The following is a 15337-nucleotide window of genomic DNA, read 5'->3' as shown; positions in this document are numbered from 1 at the left end:
GATTCCGCTCTTTTTCTCCTTTAACGAGTCAATTTTCATTCACGATTTTCTGACAAGGAGAGGCGTGCAGAGCATTTGCGCTCATTTTTTTTTTTTGCGTGCGGCGTTGCCAGTTGCCACAATTCTTCCATGGCTTCACGCCTGAACCACTATTTAAGAAGGCGACCTGAACTGATGAAACAGCCGATTTTACTTAGTGGGCCCCAACTCACTATTTCCATACTTCCATACACGACTTCGGCTTGCACCTTCGCGTTCAAGTTGGAGAGGTAGCTATTGCACTGTCGGCTTTTATTGCGATAGCAATTACATGGATACTCCAGGCGCAATTCTGCCGTCGCCGGGCCGTGATGTTCCGTGTAGAGTCCAAAGGCGATAACATCGTCGCCGCGCGCCGTATGCTGTATGTGCGAGTGAAAGCGTGCGAGGGTCAGCCGACGATGGCGGCTCAATCTCGCGCGCGTAAGGGAGGAAAGCGGGAAGGAAGCGCGCCGTCTTCCGTCGCGCGCAAGGTACCGGGGTGAGAGGAGGGAGTGCGGGGCGTTCCTACTGCGGCGGCTGCTGCGTATGGCACGGCCGCGCGGGCATTGTCTTGAAAACGACCTGCGACGTCGACGAAGTGCGCCGAGTGCTGATAGCTGCGTCGTGCGCTGCATTTTCGTAGCTTAGGTCCGCGTGGAAGCGACAGGCAGCACGAAGGTCTATTCGCTCACTGTTGCTGCCGCGGTTCCTCACTCCAGCGTTTTGACAGCGAGTTTCCGCGGTCATAGAGTGAGATGTGGTCATGTTTGCTTATGCGCGCATGACGCCATGTCTGTTAATTTAGTTAGTAAGCGAATGTTTACAAGTTTATACGACCAATAAAATTACTATCCTTACTTCGTATACCTGTCCACTAATTTGTTGTCGCAATATATGCTTCGACTTTCGGGCGAAAGTGTGACTTTGTTATGTAAAGAAATAAATATTAAGGCATTCTTGTACGATATATCTTCTTTCTGGGGTTTTACGTGCCAAAACCAGTTATGATTATGAGGCACACCGTAATGGAGGGCTCCGGATTAATTTTGACCACCTGGGGTCCTTAACGGGCACTACAACGCAAGCACATAGGCGTTTTTGCGTTTCGTCTCCATCGAAATGCGGCCGCCACGGCCGTGATTCGATCTCGCGATCTTGTGCTCAGCAGCGCAGCGCCTTGGCTTACTGAGCCACCGCGGCGGGTCATTCTTGTACATCAAGCACCAGACGGGTATGATAATGAAACGATTGAGTATGATAATGAAACATTGACTGACACCCCCAGTCACGAGATTTTATCTTTGTTCGTGTCACTTTTTTCATCTGCGAACTGAACATAGAGGGAAAGGTTAATGAACTGGGATAGCTAAATTTATGCTAGACAAAGGTTCTGTGCACTCAAGTCTATGGAAATGGTGACGCACGGGGATCAACATTTCTTGTCTGAACGTAATCTGATGGATCGGTAAGCACACGTCTTGCTCAAATGACACGACCTCAAGCGTGCCGCTTACTGCTATAAAAATAAATTGTTGCTGGCCGGTTAGAAGGGTCTGCAGTCATCTCATGAAGTCCCATTCATGAGGTGATGAATAAAACCATGGGAACCTTTTATTGGTCGGCGAATCGGACCATACTCCATTTGGTCTATTTCGTCGCTACTGTGGTACTCTTCGTGGAAGGTAAGATGGTCTCTTTATTCACGATTACTGAAAAATGATTCTTGCGCTATGGGGATCGCTATACTGGTGCTAAAGGGTGCCAACGTAAATAGGCTCAACCTATAAGGCAGTCAAGTTCCTATTATTTTCTACCACCCTTTTTGCGAAGCCATTTAGGCCAATGAGTCATCACTATTGCTTCCAATGAGCAAATCGTTTTTGTCATGCCTGCCTTGATACAATGAATAAATTTGGCATATTGATGTATACATAATATCTATCAATGGATGAAGGTAGATGGATAGCCTGACTGACTGATTGGCTCATTGATGCGTAAATTTATTTATTAGCTCAATTGATTTCCGTTTAATTAACCGCATTGCTCGGGGGGGGGGGCGAACCATTGGGGGGGGGGGCGAATAAGACCGGGCGCAGCATTCATGGGAGTGCAGCTGGGTAGTGAAAGGGGTGTGGGTGTGAAATGGCAAAGAATTATTAGTCCAATCAGCGATAAGGCGCCCGGCCACCACCACGGCAGCTGCTGACCATAGTGACGCCACTGGCCGTATACAGCTGACCTTTAAGGAAATAATATTCTCACTAACGGCATGGCGTCTTCTCGGTACCATTGGGTGACAGGATCAAAATGACGCACGAAGCAACTTTGCCCTTCCGGGAGGTATTTTTAAACCGGAATTATTGGCACTGGTTTCGGCCTGGACACCTCCGCTCTTTGACGGCACATTTTACCGGCATTTTATGCGCCTGCTCTGCAATAAGTATTCTCTTTGAGAATGACATCCGACAAGGTTTTTCGAGAGGAAATGCGCACAACATATATCAACTATGTGGACAATCCACCTGGTAAGACTTGATGCTAGCTGAGTGATGCCATCAGGCAAGTCGTCTGAAGAGTATTCGAACCAAGGTGTTATTGTTCGAAGTACCTTCTCGATTGTAATGAGCAATTGTGAACGACGATGGCGGTCGTTGCAAGGAAAGAAAGCTGTGGTGGATTCAACAGCTAGGACAGAGGGCGAACATCCCGTGACTGCAACAAATCTGACAAACAATCGGGACGCAGCATTTCTGTACCAACGACTGTGAAAGAGCCCTGCTATGCACTGTCTCAAAGAACTAGGATTTCAGTATCTATACGAGAAGAGTTAGACTGCTCACGTTATGATCGTTACATTACATGTGACTATGACTTGTTGGCCTTACGCATGCGCGATGCTCTAGCTGGCACTTATCACCTTTTCAAATTAACACCGTTTTTTTTTTTCAAGGGGTGTGGTGCACATAATTCTTTTGTGTTCACGTTACTTTCGCTGGTTAATGGAACAACGTCAGAAGGAGGCCCAAGGACACAAATGAATGTCAGCAGTGCATAAAATGCAGGGTATCTGTCTTCATTTTGGTTTCCAAGGGTTCCCCAGAATGGTCGAAGAGTTGCACACGGTTCGCAAGCATAGAAGCGAATCTGCGAACCGGACGACGTCTGGCGCCCCTCGAAACAACGAAGCGTTGACGATGAAACCAGTGGAGGCATGAAGGCGCTCGCCGCAGATACCGAATTTGAACCCACGTAGAACGCAATTATGTCGTAAAATCGTCCGGCCCTCACTACGTCTATTTCGCGCCACATAGTTTCGATGATGTAGTTCTCAAGCTGAATTGCATTTCATTTGAAACTCACTTTACGTTAACACCACCTGAACCTCATTTTGTCCACGAATAGCGTGGTAGTCATGGGGGGTGGTGCGTAAATACAAGTGGTGCCGCGGAGCTGACAATACGACGGAGTCGCGTTAAGTGTGGTCGACACTCAGTGGAGGAGTTAGAGTAATTTTTGCTACGTGATAATGCACTCCAGCTATCCCTCAAGGTTACCAGTTTTTTTTTTTTTTTTTTTTTTTTTTTTTTTTGTGGTCACCAGAAATTCCTGGATTTATCGGTGTGAAAGGCTTCATATGTGCCTCTGCATACCCATGCTGGGTACGACTTGCCTCGGGCTCGGCTCTACATTGCATCGTTGTTTACATCTTTCTTTCTTTCTTTCTTTTTCTTTCTTTCGTCGAAAGCATCAAATGGTCCACTGAGGGAAAAAGCCGGCGTCTGTCGTCTGGACAAGCGAGAAACGGCACCTAAATTCCCATTGGCTGCGACGCCACGTCACGAGTGCGCCTCGACGGAGCAGAGGGGGCGTAAGGGAGCAGTTGCTGCAGCGATAGGACGCCAGTTGTTGCGTGAGCTAAGAGGGCATCGCCGCGACATCACGTCACCCTCGCTCTCGCTTTCGGAAGCCTGTGTTATACGCGCGTCCCTTGTCCGCGTAAGCTCTCGCCTGCGTTCTAACTGCGCTTCGGTAATCGCTATGAAAAAATTAATGTACAAAAAATGAATAAATTTGAAAGGAAAGAAAAGTTGGAAGTTTGGGTATTTTCGAACCTAGGCAACCCACTCTCAGAAGCTGAGTGTCTTGCCAACTGGGCTAAACCAGCGCCTCCTAGATAATAGGCCTGTTTACTCTGCTTTATGACGTCATGCTACTTAAACTGAAATTTATATTACCAAGCCCGGCGTGACGAAAGCGGTGACGTCAAAATCACCGCGACTTACTCGGGAGCGTCCCCATTAGATTCTACTGCAGGCCGGCAACATGACGTCACGGATCGAAGGCAAATTGACGCACCTCTACACTATCAAGGATCACTTGACGCCTCTGTAGGGAACAAGACGACTTTGTCAGTCTATCATGCTACGAGGGCCAATCATAAATCCCCTACTGCTTCCCACTAAAGGATTAAGAGTAACCAATAAGGATTAAACGGCGTTTACTCTGACTTTATAAGGTCGCCACTCAAGAACAGGCGTTGCCGCGAAGGCCGCCCGTTTAATGCAGTAAGAAATGGCACTAAGAAATTTAATGCAGTAAGAAATGGCAAGCCACAGTGCCCTGAACATTTGCTGTAATATATATTAGTACGAACCATTCTCGGTTTCGAAACCCAGAAGCAGGATGGGTCATGTCATCATAATACATTCACCCGCTGTCCCGCTGAGGTCACTGTGGCTTCCACAGCCAGGTGACCCAAGTGCAGCAGTCTTCTTTATGCTTTTATTAGCAACGTCATCATAGCTGACCTTATTGCCACACGACGCCAGCAAATATTGCTCTCAGACATGGCGTGACGGTAAAGTAGATGACGTCAGGTCTGGCATTTCGAGACGAACTTTGGTATAGAATTAAAATATGCTTCCTGAACTCCATACTTGACAACTGTCATGCTCACATGCGAGACACGTGTGACGACGTTTTTGGATCAAAATGCGTGTCGCTACTCTTTTAAAGGCCAGGAGACCGCTCAGAGTCCCGTAGGGGTCCAATGTGCTGGGTTTGACAAATATCTGTTCGCGAATGATCTCAAAGTTTCATTGGGGCCTTTGTTATTTGATAAAGGGCGAAACTTATAGGTCAACGCTCGAATCAAGATCCGTATGTCGTCATCGTTATCGAGCTTATGTTAGCGTCGACAGTCGTCATCGTCATGCGGTCGTCGTTATTATGTCGTCGTCATTTTATCACCTTATTGACTTTGTAATCATTATTTCGTTGTCATGTCATAGTCGCCTTCCCGCCGTTTTTATTGTGTTGCTGCCATTGCGTTGCCATATCGTCTCCACCACGCCGTATCCGAGGTGTCGTCGGCATATTGTCGTCATCATTGCAACGTAGTCATGGCATTGTTGAAATTGCATCGTCATCGCTAAGTCATCATCGTGGTCATTCCATCATCATTATTTTGTCGTAGCGATTGCCCTGTCATCAACCCATGGTCGTCATACATTTGTCGTCACGCCTTCCACCTTTGTCATCCGTTTGTCAACATGGCATGGCCAACACGCCGTCATCGTGATACAGACGTCGTAATAACATTGTCGTCATACTATGGTAATAACTTTAACATCGTTATCCCATCGGCATACCTCCAGCATCGCCACCATGTTGTTGTCCCGCCACCGTCGTTAAACTATCGTCGTCGCTGCTGAGTCATCATCATTTGGTCGTCACGTAGACGTCATACCATCATCGATACTATTTGCACACATTTGCGCCTTCTATAAGTTTGACAAATGCTTCGCATGATATAGATAATCTTCCTGCCCTAAATAATTTATTTATACGATACATTTTACTTAAATGATATACAAGGTTTTCAAATTGCTTATTTTATTTATTTTATTTTATCAATGTATTTAGTTTTCAAACAGAAAAATTCTATTATCACGAGGTTCCAATTACATTGAATAATAAGCCACGTGTATAATAAGGTTTTGCAGTTACACCGTAACATTTTGTGCACTTATTTCTTTTGACAGAAGGTCGTCGTGGTCCTATGCAAATGATTTTTTGTCGTGTAGCATAGCCTTACACCTAATGGCATTTGATATTAAGAATGACATTAACTGCACATGACTCGTGCCGATGATGGAGATTTGAATTGACGTTCAGTTAGCGAACCAAAGCGTCAGCTTGAAACTAACGTTTCGACAAAGAGGTTTGCTTCTGTCAGGGCAAAGACCAGCCCCCTTGTAAACACGTTGGCGCCGGGCTAAGGTTTATCTTCTTCGCTCGCTGCTGATTAAGAAATTGTGCGACGTCCCACGCCTATTTAGCTACACTGAAAAATTTTCAATCTTAGGAGCTTATACACGTATATGTTGTCCCCCAAACAAGAATCGTCACCTATATTGTATGAATTTCCTATATCGGTACTTTCGGGCCACTCAAGCCATGCGCGTGTCAGTGTCAGCGCTCTTGACAGCAAAGTACTGAGTGTAGAGCACCATATAAAAAAAGTATGCGCAAGGTGGATAACGATTATCGTTGGGGGAGAAGATAATACCCATAGGGTGCAAATTTTTTTCGATCGCCTATGCCAAATTAAGTTTATGAATATTAAAAAGAAACCTTTAGCTCAAAATATTCCTACTGTGCCAAGCCGTTAGGAGCTCTGAATACGGCATAACGTAATGATCGCTCACTCGAAAGCTTTGGCAACGTAAATAATGCAAAAGTCATTCTCGTCATTAGAAGGTTTGAAGCAATAACTCCATTGACCATGAATTGACAACCGACGACGTTGTGAAAAGCCGGCTAACACGATATCTCGCAAAGTATGACATAAATATTAAAAGACCATGGCACAATTCAGATCCAAAAGATGCAAAAGGCCGGAAATGCTTAATTAGGCCCTTCTCGTTCTTTTCTTACCGAATCGTGACAAGTTCCACAAGCTAAAGACAGTTTTTCTATACTGAACACCCGAAAGGTTGCTCAATAGTTTCACTATGGGTTGCCCAATGGTCCAGTCGTACATAACGTTGAGCGTCGTGCCAGTTGTTGTGACGCTGTTGTCAAGACAGTTATCATCGCCGTTATTTTTGTCGCCATCGTGGCGTCTGTCATCACTATTTTGGATCGCACTTAGGAGGAAGCTCTAATTAGATGGGGGCCAACTCCGATTTCGCGAGTCGAGTAAGTGTAAAACGCAGGACTTCTCTCGTTAGACAACCGTAGGGCAGATTCTAATGAAATTTGCTGAATTTAAGGAAGAAAGCTGTATTACACCGACTATACGAGTAGAAGATGACTTTCCTTTTACGGCCTCATTTATTTTAGAGGAATAATAACATATGCTGCTTTGTAAACTCCGTACGCTAGAATTGCAAGCTGACAAATGTGATGTATTAGTTGACAGCTTACGTAAAGTTTGACCTTTACAGGCGCTTTCAAAACTCTTAAAAATGAATTAAATTATGGCTTTTTACGTGCCATCACCTCTATCTGATTATGAGGCACGCCGCAGTGGGAGGGCTCCGGATTATTTTTGACCACCTGAGGTTCTTTTAACTCTCGTACACAGTGCACTCCTGTACACAATGCATTCGTGTACCCAATGCATTCGTGTACCCAATGCCCTCGTGTACCCAATGCCCTCGTGTACCCAATGCCCTCGTGTACGCAATGCACTCGTGTACGCAATGCCCTCGTGTACGCAATGCCCTCGTGTACGCAATGCCCTCGTGTACGCAATGCCCTCGTGTACGCAATCCGCTCGTGTACGCAATGCGCTCGTGTACGTAATGCGCTCGTGTACGCACTACGCAATGCCCTCGTGTACGCAATGCCCTCGTGTACGCAATGCCCTCGTGTACGCATGCCCTCGTGTACGCAATGCGCTCGTGTACGCAATGCCCTCGTGTACGCAATGCCCTCGTGTATGCAATGCGCTCGTGTACGTAATGCGCTCGTGTACGTAATGCGCTCGTGTACGTAATGCGCTCGTGTACGCAATGCGCTCGTGTACGTAATGCGCTCGTGTACGTAATGCGCTCGTGTACGTAATGCGCTCGTGTACGCAATACGCAATGCCCTCGTGTACGCAATGCGCTCGTGTACGCAATGCGCTCGTGTACGTAATGCGCTCGTGTTACGAACTACGCAATGCACTCGTGTACGCAATGCGCTCGTGTACGCAATGCGCTCGTGTACGTAAAGCGCTCGTGTACGTAAAGCGCTCGTGTACGTAAAGCGCTCGTGTACGTAAAGCGCTCGTGTACGTAAAGCGCTCGTGTGCCCAATGACTCGTGTGCCCAATGACTCGTGTGCCCAATGACTCGTGTACCCAATGGGCTCGTGTACCTAATGGATCCGTGTACCCAATGGACTCGTGTACCCAATGGACTCGTGTACCCAATGGACTCGTGTACCCAATGGACTCGTGTACCCAATGGACTCGTGTACCCAATGGACTCGTGTACCCAATGGACTCGTGTACCCAATGGGCTCGTGTACCCTATGGGCTCTTGTACCCAATGAGCTCGTGTACCTAATGAATTCGTATACCTAATGGATTCGTGTACTTAATGCGCGGTACAGGAGTGTTTTTGCATCCAGATCCGCGCACTATTAGAATGCGGCCACCGCGACCGGGATTGAACCCCCGATCTCAAGCTCAGCAGCGCAATGACTAGCCGCTGGGCTACCACGGCTGCTTTTCACGAGTTTTACTCACAAATTGGTGGTATACAGGAAGAGGACGAGGAAAAGAAGGAAGGAAAGGTAGGGAGGTCAACCAGACGCACGTCCGCTTTGCTACCCTACAAGGGCAGAGGGAGGAGTTTAAGGAATGAAAATAAAGAAAGGAGAGGGAAGGAAGAAGGTACTCTCAGTGCGAACACGTGAGATTGTCCATTTTACGCCTACAGTCGGTCACTGAAGCCAGTCGATTTCATGAATCGTAGCAATGCCCGCGTCGCTTTGTAAGCCTGCGACGCATCAGGCCATGGTCCAAGCATCTTTCTCTCTGAAAATTGTCTGCTGTCAAATCGGTTAAACACACTCCAAAGGACGTCGCGTTCGATGTCATAAAGATTTTAAAAAATCACTACATGTGCTCGATCACCTCTTCAAAGTTGCGTAAGTCACATATCTGTGTGTCGGATATTCCGATAAGGAGTGAGTAGGCTTTCGTAAAAGCCACCCCTAACCAGAGGCGGCACAGTAAAGTTGCATCACGGTGTGAGAAGTGTGATGGAATCTGCAGCTTCCGTGTAGGATCAAGCAAGTGGAAAGGACAGTTCGAGAAAATCGGTGTTCCACGAAGTTTGAGGCTTGGTTTGAACAAGTAAACAATTACCCCTCGCAGCGTCTATCCTCTACAAGCGTATAGGAACTGTCAGGGTTTCTGTATGGGCTGACCGGGTGGCATCATCAGCAAGGTCGTTACCGACGTTGCTACAGTGTCTCGGAAACCATTGGAAGATGTCATGTTCGTTCATAAGGGTTTGATGGAGAACTTATCTAGTCTCAAACACCAGTTGTTCATGGGTCTTGCGTGGTGAGCCACAGGTGCACCTCACAATTCCGGGTATCACGAGGTGACCCGTCCTTCTGCTGTGGCTCTACGACAGATGACATTGTCATTATTGAACGAGGCATATGAACAAAGAACGCATATTTAAACCTATGGATCTGCCACCAGCTCCACAGGCGCTGTTATCATAGCGGCCTTGCAAGTCACAATGAAGTACAGAGTGTCCCACATATAACGACCTCTACGGCAACAAAACTTGCCGCCCTACGTGCCGCTGTTAATTACATCGCAAAAGCAAAGCTCTAAAGTGGGTCGTTTTTTGTGACTTCAAGGCAGCCTGTCAGAGTCTGCAGTTAATGTCACAGGCAATTTGCTTGGGCTAGTTGGCACGAATTCATAGTGGAAGGAAGCGCGAAATGGACGGGGCACGGTAACAACGAAACACAGCAGGCGAGCACGATTGTGTTGGCTGAAGGGTCCTTAGCGCTTGACACGTGGCATTGCAACATTTGTTTGCGTGCTTCTTTACTTTCTCCGCCATTACATATGTGAGCACGCTTTCTGCATTATTATTATATTATTATTTATTATATTATTATTATCATTAAGATTGACATTATTCATTTCTTTACCCATATTTCCCTGCCGTTTCTTTCGTAGCTTATTTTTCTTCTAATGTATGCGAGCGTCAGCATTTGGACCTCGTGGTTGTTCCTGGGCATGGTAAATAAATAATAATATTAATTATTATTATTTATTACCCGCAAAACAGCAAGCATTTCTTTGTTATTCAGTAGATTCTGTACCATTGTGTAAGGTCCGTGAGATCAATGATCTTGGTGTAGTTTTTTATACAACCTTACACTTACAGCTCACACTTACGTACAGCTCACACTAAACGCGTTGCCATGCGGGACATGCGCACTCTTGGCTCTGTTTGCAGACTGTCGAGAGAATTCAATTCTCCTACACCGTTCCGCAAGTTATACACAACAGTCTGTCTTCCTCAACTCGAATGCGCGTCGGTCGTCTGGAACGGCATTTCTAGATCCAACAGTGACATTATAGATCGGGCCCAGAAAAAGTTTCTAAGCATATATCATCACCGCTTTGCTAACACGGACTCTGGGCCCTGCTCCAGCACTGTTGGATTATTGCCATTGCCCTTACTTCGCTGCCGACGTAATCGCGCTGACCCGCTTTTCCTTTTCAAACTCCTTCACGGTATCGCTCATGTGCCCCGAACTCCTCAGTTGTATCAAGTTTCGTATCCCGCGCAAGATCACCAGAGAACACAGACCTTTCCATGTTGCTGCCTGTCACCACCAACACTCAACCGTCGACAGAATACAGAGTCTTTATAACGCCCACTTTCATGACCTTGATATCTTTCACAACTCTGTCTTTGTTCTGCTCTGAGCTTTTCGTTGTTGTGTCTTAGTTTCCCATATTCTTCAACTTCGCTTCTCCTCCTTTTATTATGTATGCATTTTGCGCCTTCGGTTACATGTATGTACACGCTTCTTTTCAAGATTGTTATTTTTTATTCATTGTTTTTTTTACTGATATTCTCCTGCTGCATTTCTTTTTCTATGTATACGTGCGTCAGCACCTAGACCTCACCGTTGTTCCTGGGCATGATGAATAAATGATTGATTGATTGAATTATTGATTGATTATTATTATTATAGTGCTGCCGGGCCTAGTCACACAAGCCATTTAGGCTTCGACAGGCCCGCCTACTATGTATTTGTTCTTGTGGTGCATAAATTATTATTATTATTATTATTATTATTATTATTATTATTATTATTATTATTATTATTATTATTATTATTATTATTATTATTATTATTATTGATATATTATATTTGGTTTGAAAACATACATACAGTGAGAGGAAAGGGGAAGCGAGGAGCAGGTTGGCCACAGCTACCGGAAAGGGCACAACGCCTGCTTTTCTCTTCAGAAAGGAGAAGACAGAAGCATAGAAATGGAAGCTTTGAAGATAGGAAGAAAAGACAAATGAGGTTACAAGATGAAAAATTTCACAGAATGACGCAGAAAAAGAAAAACAATAGTATGGCCGTTCACTGCAGGCCACGCTACCGAGAGAATGTTAAATATAGAAGAAATAATATCTGAGGTCGTGTCATTGGAAAAGGAAAAGAAATAAGCTTCAAACGACTTAGCTTATTCAATAAAAGCTCGATCGTACACCGCGATCGAGCTCCAGTGTCGTACACCGCAGGCCAAGGAGATGATGGCCCCTCGCTATCGCAACGTGCGCTGCGCAGCGAAAGCGGGGAACTGCAATATCGCATGTTGAAGTGCCTCGCAGGAACTGAAAGACGTACACGACGCCCTGTCCACACGTTCTTGTCGGTGTAATCGTTCACACTCGTCCACACAGCCAACCCTTAGCTCTGCGCTAAAGCGACGAGGCAAGCCTTGACCGTGAACACGGGGATGTAATAAATTCATTGGAAGTAAACGTTTGTGTTTCGTGCTTGGTTGCTCCCGTGTACCCGTGAACTTTGCGCTGCCTGTCTCCATGGGTTATCAATTTTGTTTCAAAAGGTGCGGCTCGCAGCACGGTGTTCTCATTTTTTCGTACTTTCTTATGGACTTGTAAACTTGATACTTCATATCGCTTGTTTTAATTTTTGAAAGTTTACAAGAATTTTCGCAGAAAATCGATTGCGTTACTAGAGAATTTGTTCGATACAGTCTGTGCATTTAATTTTTTAGTTTAAATGCGTCAGACCTCATCAGATTAGGCGCTGCGGATGTCAAGCAAAACAATTTCTCAGTTCGTACGTAAGTGGAAACTGTCCTTACATGCACCATCATAGTGTCATAGGTGGAGTATTACTATGCTAAAGTCAAAGTCAGCGTATTAGTGGCGCACATGTTGCCCATAGCCAGAACCCTTTTTTCTCACACAGGTACCAAGAAATCAAGGCTCGTTTACCCCAGGCTCCTCGAAGAGCGGTCGTCCGAAGGTGGAATGGTGGTACGGGTGCACGACGACTTGACGTTGAACCTTAGAAAAGGGTCAGTGGCAGCTCGCGAACTTCGTGTCCTAACGGAAGAAAATGGACGTCTCGTCACGCAATTCGTGAGTATACATATACGTGACCCGACTTCGGCAAACTATTTGAATGACGAATCGTCAGAGGTGTGGTTTAATGCACGCTATGTTACTGGCGAATTTCAAGGGGAAATGAGGGGGGAGGGGGAGGCTATGAGTGCCCTGGGGTCAAGTTACCACTACCCGCGCCCCCACCTCCCTCAGCCCTCCGGTGGCGTGCCAGTACTTCAGGGCTGACAAAACTCAGCGTGCAGTAATCTCGCCCCCCTTCGCTCCCACCAGTTTCTTGTATGTCTTGATGAGGGCTTTTCCCTCGAGGCTGTCCTGTATCCGCCCCTGAGCTCTGCTTACACAAGAATACACGCATTCACATGCGAACGGTAAAGTCGGAACACAACATGATTAAGCTATGCTAGGTACTTAAACTGATTTGGTGTTCGTGCTTACAAAGCTTTTTAAATACTTACATGGGGCGCCCCATAAAGCTCAACTCCAATTTCACTCCGAAGCTCTGTGCAGAGGAAGGCATGCCTTATAATACAATCAATTAATTAAGCAACAAGTGTTAGAAAGTGACCTAATAACTAGGGCGATTGTGGTGTAGGCTATTCGCATGCATAGTGTTTATTAACCCTATATTAATAACATATTTCCAGAAAAGGGTGTAAAGATTGCGAACTGTCAAGGTATTCTCTCCTCAAAGTTCGCTATCAACCACTAATTCCAGCGAAGCTTGAATACGCTAGCTTGCGCCGGCGATGTAACGCTAAAAAAACCAGCTGCACAAGTGGTCGGCACGCGCTCGTGCCACTGCTCTTGCGTGGGACGGCAACGCAGCTGGCTGCGTTGCCGCTAATCATTCAAGAGCGGAATTTCAATTCTCTTCTCTCGTCGTAATGGGGAGGCCGCGTTTACGGGGGTATGAGCCATTTCTTAAGGGGGTATGAGTCATTCATTCTCTTACGTAACGGAGAGATTTAATTCTGAAGTAATTTCATGAAAATCCACCCAGAATGAACGCGCTTGGGCAAGATCTCGACGTCGACGTGCCGATTCTGGCGTGAGAGCTTCCGAAGCCCAGGCGAAACGTCAGCGAAGAGCCGCGTACTCCGATTTGAGGGAGCGTAATGTTGAGGCCAAACGTCAGCGTCGTCTAGCCCTCCAGGAACCAGACAACGGTGGTGCACGCATTGGCAACGCCAGCGCCAACTTCCCCGGTGCGACGGCCAGGTTTCACTTCCCAACCGTAACTTTGGAGCCAGCTGCAGTGCGTGTGACCGGTTGGGGTTCGAGCACAACGTGGTACTCGTCAGTGCGATTCAATCGGAGGAGCACCGAAGAAACGCACGACAAGCTTCGCTTACCCTATTTCCTCGGCAGAAGAAGGGCTACTAATTTTTTACTGTTTCTGTGCCCACAAACTTTGCTCGACGAGTTTATTGCATTGAGTAGTCGTGTCAAGCCGCCGCGTTGATGCTATGAGCAGGCCGACTGGTATACCGCTTTCATGGACGATAGGGCACGATAGGGTGACAAGCACCGTCATTATTGTGTTATCGGTTATTGGCCCAGGCTTGCGATCCGCCCGTTTGCGGAATCAAACAGATTGAAAGTGGTCATCCGTGACGGATATCTCATTCAAGTGTCGTGATAAAAGAAATTTAATAAAATGAAATGGGCTTAGGGAATGACACGTCTCGAAAGATAGCAGCGAAACCTGCATTAGAAGGAAAAGATCGGTCTGTCTGTCATGAACTTGTCTATGTTCACAGTTCACGCTTCGGTAACAGAGTAAATATAGGCTTTTGACAGGCGATGACGAGGACGGAGTGTGGTTATGAGTAAGTCAAGGCGCGTGACAGATTATCTGCCACTGATCAACGCTAGTTCGGCTAAAGAAAAGATGCAAGGTACGAGAAGTTCTGCGCTTGACTTATAGTTGGGCCACTTTTGCTAGCAGCATATTATTAGTCTTAAAAGTTGGACTCATTTCAGCCTAAAGGTTCAGCTGTTAGTGCAGCGTCGCGTCCTGCCACTTTCCGCCGTGTCATTGTTCCTTCTCTATCATTGCTTCGTATGCCAGCTTCACTGCCGCGCCTCGGAAGGACAGGCGTCAGCACTGCAATAGAAATGATCATAACCTTCTTCATCAGAATCAACACGTTTTACGTCAACCGCAAGCTCATCAAATAGAAAGCGTGAATATATGCTTCGTATTTGCTGTAGTATGAACGCTGCAATGTAATTAACTTGAGTTTAAGAACGTCTGAACTTCGTAAGTAATAAGTTAACCAGGTGTTAAGTTAACCAGGTGACACAGTTGTAAAGCGAATAACGAATCGGAATGAGTCGAACCAACTGTGATCCCCTGTGGATTAAGGAATGACCGAATATGAATCTCTTCGCTTAAACTTGCAACACTGATCTTGATTTAAAAAATTAGTAGCCCTTCCCTTAACGAGGAAATGGGGGTAAGCGAAGCTTGTCGTGTGTTTATTCGGTGTTCATCAGAACGAAATGCACTGACGAGTACCACGTTGTGCTCGAACCACAATCGGTCACACGCACAGCAGCTGGCTCCGAAGTTCCGGTTGAGAAACTCGCGTTGAAACCTGGACGTCGCACCGGTGAAGTTGCCGCTAGCGTTGCCGAGGCGTGCACCACCGTTGTCGGGTTCC

General features: G+C 46.3%; 1 protein-coding gene across 1 annotated transcript in view; it reads left to right on the top strand.

Moving 5' to 3' along the window:
• Positions 1–2476: 2476 nt before the first annotated feature.
• Positions 2477–15337, top strand: part of LOC119463897 (venom metalloproteinase antarease-like TtrivMP_A) — a 29195-nt gene continuing 16334 nt past the window's right edge. Inside the window, 2 exon segments of the mRNA XM_037724718.2 lie at positions 2477–2546; positions 12514–12686. Coding sequence (XP_037580646.1) covers positions 2477–2546; positions 12514–12686 — 243 coding nt within the window.

Source organism: Dermacentor silvarum, chromosome 9 (assembly GCF_013339745.2).
Source record: "Dermacentor silvarum isolate Dsil-2018 chromosome 9, BIME_Dsil_1.4, whole genome shotgun sequence".
Taxonomy (NCBI): Eukaryota; Metazoa; Arthropoda; class Arachnida; order Ixodida; family Ixodidae; genus Dermacentor; species Dermacentor silvarum.
The sequence above is the reverse complement of the archived record's forward strand: the minus strand, read 5'-3'. Positions and strand labels throughout refer to the sequence as shown.